Source organism: Carettochelys insculpta, chromosome 1 (assembly GCF_033958435.1).
Source record: "Carettochelys insculpta isolate YL-2023 chromosome 1, ASM3395843v1, whole genome shotgun sequence".
NCBI classification, from domain to species: domain Eukaryota; kingdom Metazoa; phylum Chordata; order Testudines; family Carettochelyidae; genus Carettochelys; species Carettochelys insculpta.
The window spans coordinates 327,875,446-327,894,120 of NC_134137.1; the positions used below are offsets into that span (position 1 = coordinate 327,875,446).

The window sequence follows — 18,675 nt, forward strand, 5'->3', positions numbered from 1 at the left end:
CCCCACTCCCCAAAAAACCAAAACAACCACAGCAACAACAGAAACAAGCTTTCATAGTACTGACAATGGAATATATAGCCACAGCTTGCAGTGTAACTAGTAGCACTGTGCCCTCTAATGCCAAAACACTGTATCTACATCACATTCAGCACTACTCTTTCTTCAGCCTCTGGTTTAGGAAGTATTTACAACTTTCCTCCCAGTTTCTGCAATGAATAATGCTTTAAAAAGAATACCTACCGTGCAGTGTAATATCTAATATTCCATGCATATTTTTAAAAAAAATTAACTACTGAATAATTTTATAACAGAGAAATGATAGCTGTGTAAATGAGAATACACTTTTACTGAAATCTCCTGCATTTTACCAGTGCAGTGTCTTGTTTTGGAACTGTAACTTAGAAGCAGGTACTATTAAGAGTGCCAGTCGCTTCAAATTCTGCAGTGTGTATCAATGGTATTTAAAATTTTTAGATCTTCTGTTTGTGAAAGCCACAAGACTTCCAGGAAGGGGAATATACTCAAATCACCATCACCTGCTTGGTTTAGAAGTATCATTTGCTTTCAGCCAACAAGTGTTGAGGCAGCTTGAGCTATTATACATGGGATAAACATTATTTACTGAAGATATTACTCGCTCAGATTCTTACTTATGAGTCTTAGCTCGTCAGCAAAAGATTGACAGAATTCCCTCAATTCTTAAAGAATTTTTATACTGAAGAACAATAGTACTGGAACAGAGTATAAGGCAGGACCTCTATTAACAGCTGTGTGCCACCCTTGGCAACTAAGTCACTGGTACTGTGTTCTTGGTCCTCAGCTTTCTCCATAAGAATGAAGGCAACAGGTAGTGAGAGAGGACCAAATTCTCTCCCATGTATTCCTGTTGAGGCCTCCACCTCAAGGAAGCTTCACATTCAGGTTTCTAGATTTCCCCCTTCTTCATTCATGTTGCAGAGGTGGAGGTGGGAGAGTGAGTCTAACTTTGCTGGTTAATTTTTTGCAACAACCTTTTGCAGCAGTACCATGGAAAAGAGGTAAGATGCAGAGGACAGGAGAATTTTAGTAAACTATCTGCAGGGTAGGAGAATCACTAAGTAATTTTCCTTTTTTAATTCTGATTTCTTTACCGTAGAAAATCAACTGTACTGAATGGAAGGCATTAGGAGATCTGTACACTTCCAAAGTTTTGTTGAAAACTCAGTTTATCTTTTGTATTTTCATAATGCCCACTGGTGCAATAAGTAGGCACCAGCAGTATGCTATCTACTGGAATCTCCTTACTCTACTCTGACTGTCCTGATACTACATGCCAGAGGCTTACAATTCTGGTGAAAAAGGGAATGAAGAAAGTTTGGGTTTGAACAACAAAAAAAGGAAATTAGTTTTTAATCATGACTTCATGAATACTTATAAAGCTCAGGACTCAACAGTATTAAGGCACAAAATATGCAACAACAAATAACAGAAGAGATAAAGAAAGATGTACAAAAGCTTTTGCTAAGTGCCAATATGTTATCTGTGCTTGCTAGTTCAAGTGACAGTCCAGACAGAGCAGACTCAATCCTCTGTTGAATAGTGGTGATGGGAATGTGGACCTAAAACAACTTTCTGTTCCCTTGATTTTGTACTGGCTGCTGCCAGATTAGGATCCAAAGGTTGTAACCACTGCAGTAGAGTGGGAACAGGTGCTCAGAGATGGCTTTATGCACTCCCACAGCATGTCAGGGGGATTCTTGGCTGCCTATTCATTTGGAGATGGATTCAAAGCCCTCTGAAGTCACTGGAAAGATTTCCGTTTACACCAATGGAATTGAGATTAGATTCTTACGGCAGTTTTCTCTGCCAGTGCAAAGGTGCTGGAAGAACAGCCAAAGATTGTGTCCAACATATGGCATGCAAAAAATGAAGTGGGTTTTACTTAATTATCTCTGCAGGCTAAGAGAGTTGGTGCATTCTGAAAAGCCTGCTAAACTGCTTCCTTCAGATTGTGTTTCCTTGTATAGTATGAGACTTCTACAATTGTTGAAGACATTTCATGTAATATACTACCCAAGCCAAGTTTCAGGCCAAAATTTTCCAAAGAGAGCTTCTGGGTGCTCAGAACTTCTAAAAATCTAGCCATTTAATTTCAGTGCCTAAATATGGATTAAGGAATATAACTTTAGATATGAAAAAGATTAGCCTGACCAGCATAGGGCTGTTACTGTTAGTTACACATGTGAATGTGAAGTGTGCATAAATGCAGCAAGAAATGATCTAAAACAGACAATATAAATGAAAAGTTCGGCACCACACAACACAGACACAACAAACTCCCTGGAACAGGCCAATACCTTCATTTGAGATCTGCTCGCTGGAGATGGGGAAACCGAAGCTATATGCCTTGCTGGTGAAGCTGTGAAGGCAGAAAGGTTTCAATTCAGTTTCACAGATTTCATAGTGCCGCCCTTATGAGCACTGTAAATCAAGTTGATCACAGAAGTTCTAATAGAGACAGAGGGTCACCAGTATGTTTAGATGGTTCACAGGAAAAAAAAATGATACAAAGGTATGCCTAGAAAGCTCTGTTAATGGAAAAGAGATGATCCAATTTTTACTACCCCGTACATTCCCCCATTCCATTCTGTGCATTTTGCTCAAAGGCTGCTGCTGTTTAGAAGATTTTGTGTTGATTTGATTTCAAAGTTATGCAAAGGTTACTTTATAGGAGAATACACACAGAATGAAATATTTATGCACCATTTCCAATGGCAGTTTTTACATTATTCTAAACCAGTGTTTCTCAACCAGGGCTACATACACCCTTTGGGGTACACAGAGGTCTTTCAGGGGGCACATCAATTCATGTAGATATTTGCCTAGTTTTACAACAGGCTATACAAAACACATTAGTAAAGTCAGTACAATCTAAAAGTTCATTTAGTCAATGACTAGTTTTCTACTGCTTCATATGCCTTATGCCAACATGTAAGTACAATACTTCTATTCTAATTTATTTGAAAATAAGATGGTAGAAAGTCAGAAAGTACTAGTCTTCTGTGATATTTTTACATGTTTTTGTAAGTAAGTAATTTTTAAGTGAGGTGTAACTTAGTGGTATGTAGAACAAATCTGACTCCTGAAAAGGGAACAGTAATCTGGAAAGGTCGAATGGCACCTGTTTCAAAACTTCAGATTACCATAGGACCATGTTTCTTAACCAGTGGTATGCATACTCTTCAGGGTATGCAAGAGAAGTCTGGAGGTACTTCATAAAAAAAGGTTGAGAAACACTGTTGTAAACTAACTGACAATGTGACTGGGAAAAATCCTTATTATGCTTTCCTCCCCTCCCTCTGGTTTTCATTTTAAGGAAAAAAAAATCTGCATGTGTGTTTCAAATAAATAATAACACATGACAAAGGATGCTTCTCCCAGAGGCCTGTAGATCCACAGTGTGTTGTAAGGCATGAGGATAAGTGGAAAACAATCATACTGAAAGTAACAGAGACGGAGCCATGCTAGTCTCACCTTGATCATCTTTTTCTGATTTGTCCTCCTTGCTTACTGTTTTTGGTTCTCTGTGTCTTAAATATTGAGTCTGTTCTGGTCTGGATATGGTCTGAAGAAGTGGGTCTGTCCCACGAAAGCTCACCTAATAAACTATTTTGCTAGTCTTTAAAGTGGTACTTGACTGCTTTTTGTTTTGATACTTGAAGTAACAATAAATATTAACAGAGAAGGAGCTGTGTTAGTCTATATACTATCAAAACAAAAAAAGCAGTCAAGTAGTACTTTAAAGACTAACAAAATAATTTATTAGGTGAGCTTTCGTGGGACAGACCACTTCTTCAGACCATAGCCAGACCAGAACAGACTCAATATTCAAGGCACAGAGAACCAAAACAGTAATCAAAGTTGACAAATCAGAAAAAAAATGATCAAGGTGAGCAAATCAGAGAGCAGAGGGGCGGGTGCAGGGGGAAGAGTCAAGAATGAGATTAAGCCAAGTATGCCAAAGAGCCCCTATAATGGCCCAGAAAATTTGCATCCCAGTTCAAACCACGTGTTAATGTGTCAAATTTGAATATGAAAGAGAGTTCAGCAGCTTCTCTTTGTAAAGCAGATTGGAAATTCTTCTGCAATAAAACGCAGATTCTGAAGTCATTAACAGAGTGGCCCACTCCATTAAAATATAGACTAACTGGTTTGTGGATCAGGAATGTTTTGATGTCTGTTTTGTGCCCATTAACTCTTTGTCTGAGAGAGTTTGAAGTCTGTCCAATAAACAAAGCATCTGGGCATTGCTGGCACATGCTGGCATATATGATGTTAGTTGAGGAGCATGAGAATGTGCCTGTGATTTTGTGAATAACCTGGTTTTGCTTTAACCTTTTGTTTTAACCTTTTTGCTTTAACAATAAATATATTTTTCTTTTAAATTGACAAAATGATTTTCTGAAGGGAAAACTGGTTAATAAAACAAAATCTGTGAATTTACACAACTGCTCATGCAGCACCACAAATTGAAATTCTAGTTTTCATAAAGTCCACTTTGCAATTGCTAACTTCAAGCCATAGTAAAATCAAAAAGACCAAAAAATCAATAATCTCTTCTGGAATCAACATGGACTGTTTAAAACTATTAAATCATTCAATGAAGATTCAGAATATTGTGAAGGGAATGTTACAAGAGTACAGAATATTAAAACGGTGAAACTAACTGCAGCCTTCTGTCCACAGCAATCAACTGGGAGCTAAGTGTTAATCACAGTGGAAAGAGTCAAAGCCATCACTTACATCATTTTGTTTTGGAGGTTGTCCCGAAATGTTGATATACTCACCTGTTTGAGTGGGTCTCGGTGGCACAGGAGGAGACATAAGCTTACCACTCTCTGAAATGTTCCTCGCTTCTTTCCCACTGTCCAGACTCCAGCTGCTGGGGGTGGTATTTACAGCTGGAAAAGAACGACAAAGCTGACACATCCACTCACATTTCCAGCTCTCAGTTTCAACATCTCCACCTTTCCTACATCCATGCAAATTACAAATAAGTAGAGTTAAAATGTCAATCAACTCATTGAACGCCTGAGAAAACTCGAGATTACAATAATTGTATTTCAAAAAGCACTTAAAGTCATGCAAGTCAGTCTCCTGGCCAGCTTGATATATGTATTTGGCCCCCTAGGTTAATTTGAGATCATAAAGCAATTTGGACCTCAATAGCAACAGCTGCTGAAAGAGAACTTGGGTGCTTTGTACACACAGATCCAGCTGCAGAAGGTGACAGATTCTGATCCCATGAATATAGCCAGGGTTAGTCTACACTGTAAGCATCACATCCAGCGCAGTTGCACTTCTGAAGTGCATTGGTAAAAATGCTCTATGCTGATGGCAGAGGACTCTCCTCTCAGCTTAAACACTCCACTCGCATGAGAAGCAGAAGCTCTGTCAGCAGGAAAGCATCTCCTGCCCACACAGTGCTAGTGTGGACAGCTCTTACGTTGTTCAGCAGGAGTGGGGGAGGGTTGCATGTGACATCTTCACACCCCTAGAATGAGGTAAGTTACAAAGACTTCAGTGATAAAGTACAGGTGCCCTCAGATCCCCTATGTAGCAGGCTCCCTATTTAAAGAGTTTTACGTGGGAAAAAAAGCAGACTGTTCATAGGCAGTTTCTGCTAAATCGTTTTACATACGGTATGACTGGAAAAGGAAACTAACTAGAATCCCGGCTAATATTCCCTCAGAATGTCTTAAATGTTACCACGTCTGTTGCCATAGCATAGACACCAAACAAAAAGAGCAAGACAGACGGAGAACGAGCAAGAGAGAGAGCACGCACATGAAGGAGCAAAGTGGAAGTGGTGAGGAACTAAACAAAAATACACGGGTTGAAGAAGAGAAGAGATGAAAAAAATTACAAAATGTATTAAAAACAGCACAAAGCAAAAAAAAACACTCCAAAAGAATGGGAGTTTGACATATAAAAACCCTTACTTTGTATTTGTGGTCCAAAGGTGCTAACTAAAAATGTAATTTTACTTGGTCGCAGGATGACTTTGGCTCCCTTAATGTGTACAAGTTCACTACTGGGTATTTATTGGTGTTATTTCCCAGGCTTGTGCATTTCTAATTTAATAGCAGTGCATGGAATAGTGATTACAGAATGGTCTCTACTTTTAATTAAAAAAAATGAGGAATAAGGGTTCTTTTGAAGACAGGGTTTATTTTCAAAAAAGCCCTGTCCACATTGCTTTTTTTCTTTCAAAAGACTCTCTTCTGAAAAGAGATTATGCAAATGAAGTGTGCAATATGTAAATCAGTGTCCTATTTACATTTCCGATTTCCCTTATTTGTATTCCTCTTTCGAAGGAGGAATGAACGTGTAGATACAGCTACAATGTATATTATGCATTGAATAGATACCAATTAAAATGCATTCCAGTGAGAAGATTTTATCAATCTTTTTGGTTAATTCCAATGGGGTGTGCTTCTGCAGTAGAGGTTTGATCCTGAGAGCAGCACACAGCAATCAGCCTAGTTCCTAAAAGAAGACCATTTTGTCTTTTGATTTCCTAATACGTAAGACAGACATTTAACATATTGAGGCGAATAGTATTTTCACCTAGCAGCATGATCTATCCTTACTTTGGAAGTGACAAGGTGGACAGCACCCCTGTTATCTGGCTCTCTGGACCCCATCCTGGTGATTGAGTGGACTTCATGGATGGCCAGTTCTTCAGCTTCCAGATTAGCAAATTTATTTTGTAAAGACAAAAATATTTCTGCTGTCTGGAAATTTTGGATTTTTTTATTCCCCAGAAAAAAATCTGGCTTTAGAATCATCATCATATTCAAGATGAAAAAAATATACAAAAACTCAGTTTGCTTTGCAGGATGGAAAGTTCACTTGCTTGTCAGTGCTAGTTATAATTTATTTTGGAAATGTATGATTTGAATTAATCTGCTTTGCTGTAAACCATTTGGAGTGTCTCTCCGTAGTCCAGAGTTATTTCAGTGCAAAGCTTGGTGCTCTGTGAAGAGGTAATTATGCCAACAATACAGAAAACACCCTCTTTTATATTTTCTTTATAGAAAGCAATGGATGTTTCTTATTTACTTTAATAAGGTAAAGATAATAGGATTTATTTCCAATAGCATTCCAGATATAAACGTTACTAACTATAAACGGGGAGCAGAAGGTGTGAACTATGTATGGCTAAATAGTAAATGGATGTACCAAACTTCAGGGTTTCTTCCCACCCCAAGGTAAGGTCATCTCAACTTGTCGTTCAACTTTCAGTTACACATGCATCTTCATGCCACTCCTGAGCCTTTAAACTTTCTCCCAAATAAGCCAGTCAAGCCAGCTCAAGGCCATGCTAGCAGATTGATCACCAACAGCAGTGCCTTGCCATCTGCTGCTCTGTCACTGACTCTCACTTCCTGCTATCTCCTGGACTCTTCTAAATGCAAGGCTCAGACCACACATACACTGCTGTTTCTTTGAGAAATACCTTGAGATGTAGGGATGGGAATTACTACATGATATCTAGAAGCTGTTATTATTCACCAGCTGATCCGGAGGCGTGTCATTCTAGAGTGACATCACCCTCGAGCTGTACCTTCCCTGATACCCAGGCTGGCAGTAGTACAGGATTCTACTCACCTTTTTCAGGGCCAGACAGGTTAGGATCACTTCGGGGCAAAGCGCCATCTCCAGTATGATTAAGCAGCATTCTCTGGAAATTCAGGACAGTGCATTTTATGGGAAAATCCAATGGAAAATCCAATGAGAGTTTAAAAGGCATTTTAAGTTATGTTTGCAAAAACAAAACGTTCAAAAGAGATTGTCTCAAATTATTTAAATAAGGATCTTCAAAACAGAGGTAATCTACATACACATCCACAGAGCCATTTGCATGTTTTTTTTTAGTTTATTAAAGAGACATATTAGGGTAACACCCCCACCCCCGAGACGCTAAGGTTGTATGGAAAACACAGAAAAATGGAGATTAATTCTTCCTTGGAAGTGTGTGCTTACTGGAATAACTTGTAATGATTATTATTTATTGACTTTGGCAGTATATAAGGCAGACTGCTACCCCATTATACCCAAAGGCCCAATCCTGAAGTAAAATCTGCATGCTTTGGCCTCAGCTGGATACTAAATGAGTAAAGGAGTCCAGTTGTCAGGATTTCATTGTAGGATCAGGACTTTAATCAGATACCGATAATTGGTGATGTATAGCATGTTAACTGTCTCCTTAGTAGGGGGTCATCTTCCTAACTCTGACCAAAAATCTATTTCTTCATGGTAGCAGGGTTCCTTAGCTATTTTATGGGTAAGAATGATCCTCTGCATTGTGGCAATTCCCTGAATACTGATTACTACCCAAATCATAGGAATACAGTGCTATGAAATTATTCTAAGCTCATAGGTGTTCCTATTAGCAACATTCACACAGCACACATTGAACATTCTCCGGAAACCATTTTTGACATTAAATAACAGAGAAATAAAATAAACAGCTATTCCTACAAATAATTCTATTTTGCTTTGCGTAAAAAATAGATCAGAGTCCTGTGTTCTTCAATTTAAAGGAAGATGAAGCCAACAATCACAGAGGGAAAACCAATCAAGCCAAATCCTGTTATCACATCTTCTTCCAGCACTAATTACTGCTCTTTGCCAAGAAAGTGAGCCAATAAGTAAAAACAAAACAAAAACAAAACCTGGTTTCCTTTCTGAAGGAAAAGTACAGGGCCTGAAAAAAGAACTGAAGTCACCAGCAGGAATCAAGGAAGCAAATTCATGTGAGACACACAGGGAAGAGGATAGATCGAAAGAATGAAGCTGTTATTTTGTTTGCAATGCTGTTGTGACCGTGTACATTCTAGGATATGAGAGAGACAGGGTGGAAGACATAACTTTTATTTGGGCCAACTTCCATTGGTGGAATATTCTAATATTTGATTATATCCAGGATGTTGAAGCTGATCATGGAACATGACCAGCATCAACTTCCTGGATGCCACAATCAACTTCAACAATGGAACCCTACAGACAATTATATGAAAGAAGAACATGAAACACGACACCTACCACCACAGATTCAGTAACCACTCCAAACACGCCAAGAAATCTGTTATCTACAGTCAGGAACTCAGATTTCACAGAAAATACTCAAAAATTGAAGTACATCACATCACGGAATGGACCACCCAAATAATTTGAGAGTACCTGCTTTGATATCAACTTCCCTACCCCCACCAAAATCCACCTAAAGAAACCCAGATGTGCACTCTTGCTTGTCAGCTACCAACTCACAGTTGAATCCATATGGAGTATCCTCAAACACTTACATCCAATACTTGATGGGAACCACATTCTGTGAGAAAGCTTTCCCAACCCCCCTTTTCTAGCCTTCAAAAAACACATCAACCTCATCACCGGAAGACTAACTAGAACACTTTAACTCAAAGCAGCACCAGATCCTGCCAGAACAACAGATTCAAAATCTACAAATGAGGTGAATTAAGGTTTCCTAAGGCATGAGCCAGAGCAAATGGCGGGTGGGGAGGGGAAGGGTGTCCAGGGGACAGAACCATGGCCATGTACGACCACTTCTTCCTCTCAATATACGTTCTGTTCCACCTCTTCCACTTGTGGCCCCACCCATGGACTAACCCCATTCTGCCCTTTCCTTCATGGTCAGTTGCAGTCACAGCCTCCCTGCATTCCTCCCGTTCCCCTGCAGCACTGCCCCTATTTTGCCCATGACCCCACCCTATTCTGGGCTCCTCTCATTGCAGCCCCACCCCTGCGTTTGGTTCCTTTCAGTCTCTCAACTACAGCTCCAAAACCATAGAAGTTTTATCCCCCTGCTATGGTCCTGGAGCCACAGAAGGAAATGAGAGCTCCTCCAGTCCTGAGGCCACAGAGCCCTTAGACTCTGGCTGCAGCCTGCGGAGTGTGAGCGCTGGGGATTCCTGTGCCACCCCATACGTTTATCAGGGACCACAGTCCTGACACTTGAGCTTCCCCTGTCCATCCCATGGCTTCTGCTATGCCTCCAGACTTCTGCTTTGCCATGGCAGATTTCTGCTGAGGCATCCATTTTTCCATGGCCCTCAACTGGCTGTGGCACCTGTGCACAGGCTCCATAAGCCCACTGGATAATATGCCATTGCTAACAGACTTATTTTCATTGCTAAGATGAATGATTAATGCCTGACAATACTCTGGATCCATGGATCCTACACATGCCCCCTACTACGTGTGGTGTTCCTCATCCAGTGCACCAACTGCCTCAATAATTACGTGAATGAAACTAGACAATCTTTTCACTCTTGAATGACCTCATACAGACAAATGACAAAAGATACAAAACCCCTTCCACCTATGGGCAAAAAACTTTCATAAAGTGATAATTCCGTATCTGACTTCAGTCCTTAGCCTCAAAAAAAGCAGACCACCACCTTCAAATGGTGAGCTTACAAAGTTAGCTCATAACTCTGTTAAACACTAAAAATCATAGACTCACAGGGGTAGCCATGTTAGTCTGTAGCTTCACAAATAGCAAGCAGTGCTGTAGCACCTTAAACACTAACAAACATATTTCTTTATTAGATAGTGAGCTTTTGTGGGAAAGACCGACTTCCTCGGAGTTTGGAATAGACATTTAGAATCCAGTGTTTACATAGTGGGGCAGTGGGGGAAGGAGGAAAAAAGGGGGTCACTTGTCACTAACAGGATCAGCAGAAGAAGCAAGATAGGTAGGCTGTGTGCCATTACTGTGAATATCAAAGATGGAGAAATTGTCCTTGTAATGCATAAGATAATTGAGATCCCTGTTAAATCCTAATTTACAAATGGCTACTTTTACATCCTTTACTGAATGTCCACCAAGGTTAAATTTAGCTGTGACACTCTGGTTACCTTCTCCAGACCTGCAGAAAAGTTCTGTGAAGATTGAAAACTTATCTCTTACCCACCTTGTCTCTCTCATGTAGGAAAATGACACCAAACATGGAGTAAATAAGGACTGGGAAAAAAAAAAGACAACAAACCAAACAGAGGGGCAAGTATCTATGGAGCTTTTCACCTTAGGTCACCACCAGCAGGGATTCATATTCTTCATATGGAGAACAGGTAAGAGAGACAAGACATCACAACCCAGCCAGAGGCCAAGAAGCAAGCACTGAAAGGCAGTCAGTACATGTATAGATGTGATTTTAAGCAGCCACTCAAGACAGGAGTACTTATTCAATACTTCTGTGGCTTGGGTCCTACTGAGACCTTGTAACCTCCTCAAATGAGGTGTGCAATATTCTGCCAGCATTGGATTTGGGTTTGAAGAGCAGGCATTTCCTTTTGTGCCTCTTCTTTTTCAGGTTGAGAAACAACAGCATAAATTACTCTTTCACTTGGCAACAAAGAAATCCAGGGAGTACAGTAAGAATGCTCTGCTGGAGACCCTGAATACAAATTGGTGCAAGAATAAAAGTAGTAGAGACAAGTGGTAGCCTTCACTTTTTATGAAGGGCTAACGATGTATCTCTAGTGAGAATGATGATTTGGCTTTTAAAATCTCTCAGGAATGAATATGTTTGTCTGATGAAAGAAGGTTAGAAAGGCATCGTTTGAATATGACCCATTCTTGCTATCCTGAAAGGAAAATGCACCAAAAAAGAATACTTGCCCCCTTTTCTAGAAAATTAAGACCCCCTATAAAGGCATGAGAGGAAGAGGGAATGGTTGAAACTTCATGCCTTTAACATACATTTATTGAAATGAAAATGTAATTTTCTACTTACCCTGTCTGGGGGCACTGAGGGTAGAGATAGATTGGGAGATTTTCCTGTCAAGTGAGCATCTGGGAGAGTGGCATTTGGGACTAGAGGCTCCTCACGCTCTCGTGGTGAATCCCTGGCACAGCGGGAAATGGAGGCCGCATTCCACTTGGCAAAACAAGAGTTTGCAGGCTGGGAGCAAAAATGGCACAGTTCTTTCTTTATGGCTGACTGAAAAGCCACTTTACGTTCAGAACATCTGCTCTATGCAGTTTTGGTTGCCCTGCTATTCTGGGAGGAAGCTATCAGTTGAGAGTGCTCATTTTGTGGGCCCTGCAAACTGCTTCTCAGACTGGCTAAGATTAAATATTTGTTCTGAGATTGTCAGCTATCATCATGAAAGGCATGACATAAAAGCTTAAACAGAGAAGAGGAGAATATTTTCTCTTCGAGAACCACCATAATAGCCAAGAGATGGAGAGTGAGTGAATCAGAGAGAGGCAGAAAAACAATTAAAGAGAAAGCAATAAATCATTTCTAAAGTAAAGGAATCAGAATTACTGAGCTCCCTGTTGTCAGAGGCAGAACTTCAGGGGTGGTGGCATAAGAATGGATGTTGCTTGCCACTGTCATAAGGCTTCCTGTTAAAGTGCTTCATTTTTCCCCAGTGTCTGCGCTAACAAGGGCCATGCTGTGGAGACGGAATGGATTAGAAGCACTTTGATATGTATAACAAGGGGGAAAGCAATAGAATGAAAGTTGGCCCACAATTAAAAAGCATTAAGTAATAAAGATTCAAAATTGATTGGCACAAAATCCATTTTGTAAGCCTTTTTTTAGCCCACAGAGGATAGGGGTGTTCCTACTTAGAGTTCAAAAATGGTAATTTTAAGGTGAAAACTCATTTTTCCTCTCTCTCCTCCTTTCTCACTTCCATGTCAGAGAAAATGCCTCACCTTCCCTGTTTGTCCTTCCTCTCTGAAATGAAAAAAGGATTTAGGAATTGCTGTATGTGCTTGGCTTAGGAGTGTATCTTGCCTTTGAGAACGGTCAGTTCTTAGGATGTTTCAGCAGCAAGTGAATGGAAGCTCACAGTGGAAAACTATATTAAAAGTACTTCCACCTTCCTTGCTACCTAAATCACACAGGAACAGTCATGTAATGGAAAGGAGATGAACTATACGAACCTTGCACCTCCCACTTCTGTGATTTGTTATCAAAACCAGGTCTAAACCGGGCAATCACAGACTCCCTCAATTTAAATAAATGAATATTTCAATTCTTGCTTCTTCTCCTTATTATGTAGTGTCTATTTTACTAAAATAATACTGCCTATAAACACAAACTTTTGTTTCTTCCTATTTCTTTCATGCTGTTGCAAGTTTAGGAGAATAACTACTGGCCAAAGTAACAACAGTGGGTAGAGGTTGTAATGGATAGGCAATTATCTGTCCTATCTGCAAACATCAGAATAACATCAAATGAGGAAGTGCCCAAATTTTCTCATACTGATTTCTCTCATCTCTGCTAAAATAAATTCTCGCTCAAGCAGTGACAAAGTTATAAAAGCTTTTTTCATCTCAGCCTTCCTCATTGAAATGAGGAATGGCATGTCAGATTTAAATGTTAATAGATTTCCCTGACAAACTGTACCTGTGAAGGTTCTGAAGGAATCGGGTAGATGGCACTGCAGGGCCTCTCTCTTGGGGACAGGCAAGAATTTTCTCTGGAATGCTTATGTTTGTCAGATAGCAGAGGAGAAGCTGGGATATAAAAAAAACACCACAAAGATAACACAATGAATTAAAATGCAATGAAATTCTGACAACTTCAATTCTGTGGGACATTTTCATAACAGGGAGGAAGGGAGCAAGAGATCCTATTTTTCCACTCCCAACAATTCACTTTCCTCAGACAACCATGTTGTGTGTCACATCAGTGGTACACAGACAATTACTTGGTAATCAGCAGTTTTTTGTACTGAGAGTCATTTAACTCAGTGGACAAACACTAACCTCTGGCACTTGATGGTGCAGAGCTGGTCACATTAGGTGAAGCAGAATGAGTGGAACTCAAGCTTGAGGTAGATGGACTTGGCTGGAAGTAGATGACACACTCCAGTTACTACATCATACATGCAAATTTGCAAAAATACAAGTACTCCGTACACGTTTTACACTAAAGTTTTGCTTAGAGTACAGAGTTATAATTTATTATATTCCTATCCAGAAACAGAGCTCTAAGCAGCAAATTGATGGAAATAATATTAATGTCATTTTTTATATTTTGAACTTGACACAATCTCAGTTACAATTAGACAGAAAGGTTTGATTAAAGAAAAGAAATGGATTTGTGTTAGAATACGTAGCTTTCTATCACTTTTGTCACACGCATTTATATCTTCAGATTGACCTATATAGTTCTGCGAAAAAATAACCACTCTCTATAACTGACAGCGTATAGATTGGTGATGGGCACCCTAATCTAGTGAGAGGACCACATGAGCGGCCTCCTTCATCTCAGTGGGCTGCAAGAGCATCGTAACCAAGATAGGGTAACCAGGATAGGGTAGCTTTGCTAACTGAATTTGCAGACCTAACATTTGCTGGGTGTGTTCGTTGAGCTGCAGCAGGGCTTTGATTGGATGCAGAGGGAGTGCATGGCTGTCAGAGTCAATGTTGTGCATAACCAGCATGCCCCTCACTACACATGCATGTCACATTAGTGACACTGGTAGGAATAAAAATTACACAGCTGGAAACCAGAGGAATCAACCCTATGCATGGGAAATGGTACACAAAACATCTCGCAGGCCCCACATAGAATCCTTATGGGCTGCATTGGGCTGCAGGTTTGCCCATCACTGATCTAGACTAGGAAGCTCACAATAAGATTGCATTTAACTATGGCAATACTTTGTACCTGCATGTTGAAAACTTCATCAGAGCTTTCTGACTGCCCAGTGATATTGCTGACTTCAGCAGAGGCTTGTGACGACAATGACGACGATGAATACCTGTTTACAGCTGGGTAACTTAATGGACTGTTACAAGAAAAATAAAAAATTGATGTAATCCAATTCCTGTTCCAAGGTTGAGTTTATTAAACATTGATAGGGCACAGAGAGAGAAAATAAACCTTGTTTCTGAATTCTTTTATCTCATACACCCTAATTTGGGTTTATTTCTCATATTTTGATTTTATGAATGTCTGCAGCCGCCTGTGGACTGATATATTAAGAAGCATATCTATGATAAACTACTCCACAGAGAAAAACTGTGCTAGTACATCATCTGAAAGTGCAAAAAACTAGAAATACATGGCAATTTCATCTTTGATTTACCTGCGTCTGGGAATTACCCTGGCACCATCTGGGCTCATAGAAGCAGGCGCTGAATTTCTGCAGACACGAGGGCTTCCATTGGGGAAGTGAACAGGACTAGCTTGCACACATGCAGAGAATTCCTGATTATTGGTTTAAAAAAAGGTTAATTAGAACAAGAAGAGCTCCGCCATCCATTTGGTGAGATATCTTATCAATTTACTATCTGTACATTGCTCTTTTGAATCAGGGACATCACATGTTAATAGCTAAGAAACTGAAGTATTTTCTTTGTTGATGTTTCACATTTTCCTTTGGCAAAGTAAAATCATTATTTTTCTCTAAGTATACTCAAATTTCCAAAAGTGAAGAGAGACTCCATTGCTACAACAATGTGATGCAGCCAAGCAACCCAACAATGTACTAGTTGTTACTTAGGCTATGTCTACATTAGAGCAGAAAGTTGATTTTAAGGCACTTAACTTGATTTTACAATGTGACTGGCTTCACTGCAAATACCATTCGGTCGAATTTAAGGAGCGCTAAGGTCGACATTCTGCCAAGTTTGAATTTAAAAGGTTGGATTAATGCTAGTGTGGAAACAGTGTTTCTTTAAATCAATTTTATTGGCCTCCTGAGATATTCCACAATGCCCAGAATGTGTATGTTCTGTCTACTTTCACTTCCCCTACTATCCAGGTGTGCAGGAATAGGAAACAGGAGGCCCAGTGTTTTGAATTCATTTCTTTATGATCAGCATGGCAGTTGCATCTAGCCATGAAAGAAAGCCCCAGCATGGAGATTTCAGGACAGCCAGGGTCTCAGTTCAGCTGGCAAGCAAGATCCCACCCCACCCCACCACATGCCAGCTTGCAATGCAGGCCATGCTTCCAGACAGCAGCATGTCCTGGCCTATGTGGTGTGAAGGCTTTTGTACCTCATGTTTTCCAGGGGCCCACTAAGTGCTGGGGGGCTGGTTCCCCTCTCAGCAAAGATTTGAAAGGTGTTGGCTGGCCCCTGTGAAGCAAGACATGCTGCAGAGATAGGTCCCCTGGTGGGAAATATTTTCAGGGGCTGGTGCCAGGGGGAAGGCTTCCCCAGCAGCAAGGATTTCTGGGGGCTGGCTGGCACCATCAAACAACATATGCTGCAGGGGGGCATCCCCAGCAGGAAATATTTTCAGGGGCTGGCTGGCCCCACGAGGCAACATGTTCTGGGGGAGGATGACTAAAAGAAACCAGGTGAATGCACCATGTAAACAGGAGCCTCAGCTGGCTCCTGCAAGCTGAGTTTAGTTGGGGGACTGGCCCTCAGCTGCACCTATTTTTGGGGTTGGTCCCCCACCTGGGCACATTGCTCCAGTATTCTCCCTTCCCAAAGCGTGTGGCTTGGGGAAGCCACAATCTCAGCAGCGGCCTGTTTGCTACATTTTTACCGGGGGGAAAAGTAGCTGAGCAACTTGTTGACATGATTCCCTCCCTACTTTTCTGCACGTGATCAGGTTTTAATGTGTAAACAACACTGCCTTATGAAAGCTGTTCTTTCAACTGGGGAAAACTCGTGGAGGTACCTGTTGACATGGCACCAGGTAGCCTTAATAGAACTAACAGCCATGTTCAAATGAAGCAGTCCCTGCAATTAAGCTGTGGCCTATGGCTTGTCAGTGCATTGGTTCACATACCTGTATTCCCAAACTTGACTTCATCACAAAGAATTGATCTACTAGCTTTTTGTGTAAAGGTCTCATATCCTGAGGCACAAACTTCTCATGTACTGCTAATCCAAATTCTAGAATCTGGGCCTTGGGGGGGAAAAAAAAGGAAGAAGACAACATTTATTTGTTGTGTTTCAGCTTAATTTTTGGTTTTCATCCTTAACAATCATGCTACAATGGCATGAATCCACAGGAGAACATTTTAAAAGAACCTTAATATTAACCAGTGCCTAAGACCCAAACCAGACATCTACTCCAAACATTTTGTTTTCTCCTCTGTGCTATTTGACTTTCAGAAAAATTTAGCTGGCTTTGATGCTACAGAAAAAAATCTGACGTGATGTGAAATGTGTGAATGAGTAAGTCTAAAAATATGAATGAAGCCTTTTCCCAAAACATAACTGACATTACTTGGAAAGAAGTGTCACTACATAAAAAAATAAGATTGCTCTGGTAAGGACCCAGCAGGTCTGGACAGAGAACATGGATTTGTCCAATGCAGTTCTGGGAGTGCACATCCAGCTAGGATCACAGTACTATTGTTATTCCACTTCCAGATATCTCCTAAGAAATAATAATTAATGTAGTGGATTTATATGAAGGTCCACCAAGCTGGAGAGTAACATCACCAAAACATTTAATTTATTATGCTATTCAGATTTACTTAGATGGATTTAAAATAGTGGCTTGGTTAAGTGAAGAGGCAAATAAACCTTAATGCAAACTAGTATAGCTTCATTATGCTGTAACATCTTTCAAAGAAAGCCTCCTGCTAACGTTTTGGGCCAGCATCTCAATGACTGTAAATCTGCAGTGCTCCACTGAAATAACTGAAATGCTGCAGTGCGTCACGGGAGCCTATGGGGTCAACATGCAGAAACAAAATATTTCATCTAGGTTTTTTCCAAAGCAGAACTCATCCAAAATTTATTTATCCTGTAGCAAATTTCTGTTTTGACAAAAAACAGATTTCTTTTATTGGAAAATGTTTTGTTGGATGTTTTAAATAAAGCCTAATAAGTCAAGTGTATTTGGCTTATCACTTAAGCAAGTGAATATTGAAAGTTGCTTTTAAATTTTATTTCACTGGTGAAACAAGGTGAAGATAAAAGATTGAAAAAAATAAGCATACTTAAAAATGCCATTTCTTAGCATTTCATCAAAACTATGCAGTCATCGATCTTTGCTTTCTATACATCATAATTTCTACATTGAACATTTCAAGTCATCCAATGAAAACAAACAAAATAGAAAAAAGGAGAAATATAGCGCTAAGATCAAATAGTGATTTTAAGCTTTTATATAAAGTACAACCTCTCAGTTCCTTCTATCTGTCTATTTTTAGGTCCTAGTCAGGCAAGAATCTGTGGAATGTGTCTTTTAATACAAGTTGTGCTTTTAGTTATAGCAGTGTCAAGTCTGTAATAGTGGTAAAATATGTAAAAATATTCAAATAAAATAAATCTTTGCACATGCTGTCAGATGAAAAAAGTTCTCCCTCTTACTAGTTCACTTTTTTTTGAGAAAGAGAGGGAAAATAGGATCAAAGAGATTAAGTTAATTACACTTGCAAACCTACTCATAGGGATAAGGAGTTGCAGGCTATCTGACACATTATATGGCAGATACTGAGGGCCTCTAAGCAGCTAAATACTGCAATTTCACATAGCATCTGGATGTATATCAATTTCAGCTACAATACACAGCAAGCTCTCTGCTTGACCTTTTCTCTGTTTTACCTGCTCAAGCATCAGCTCTCTCAAGCGTGCGATCTTCTCTCCATCCTCTGGATGGTTCAAGATATATTCCTTCACAAAGAATGCCTAGGCAGAACATAACCACACCACAAAGTCACAGCT

General features: G+C 40.0%; 1 protein-coding gene across 4 annotated transcripts in view; it reads right to left on the reverse strand.

The window, feature by feature from the left end:
- Positions 1-18,675, reverse strand: part of DOCK4 (dedicator of cytokinesis 4) — a 381,443-nt gene that overhangs the window by 4,025 nt on the left and 358,743 nt on the right. For 2 of the 4 annotated variants that reach the window (XM_075014626.1, XM_075014645.1), the window contains 10 exons: positions 18,556-18,639; positions 16,784-16,903; positions 15,124-15,245; positions 14,703-14,823; positions 13,796-13,877; positions 13,434-13,543; positions 11,805-11,972; positions 7,654-7,726; positions 4,827-4,940; positions 2,337-2,398 (listed from right to left, as the gene is read on the reverse strand). In XM_075014626.1, coding sequence (XP_074870727.1) covers positions 2,337-2,398; positions 4,827-4,940; positions 7,654-7,726; positions 11,805-11,972; positions 13,434-13,543; positions 13,796-13,877; positions 14,703-14,823; positions 15,124-15,245; positions 16,784-16,903; positions 18,556-18,639 — 1,056 coding nt within the window. Of the gene's footprint in view, positions 1-2,336; positions 2,399-4,826; positions 5,534-7,653; positions 7,727-11,804; positions 11,973-13,433; positions 13,544-13,795; positions 13,878-14,702; positions 14,824-15,123; positions 15,246-16,783; positions 16,904-18,555; positions 18,640-18,675 lie in introns of those variants that run through there. The other 2 variants (XR_012648259.1, XM_075014636.1) reach the window with 2 other exon arrangements.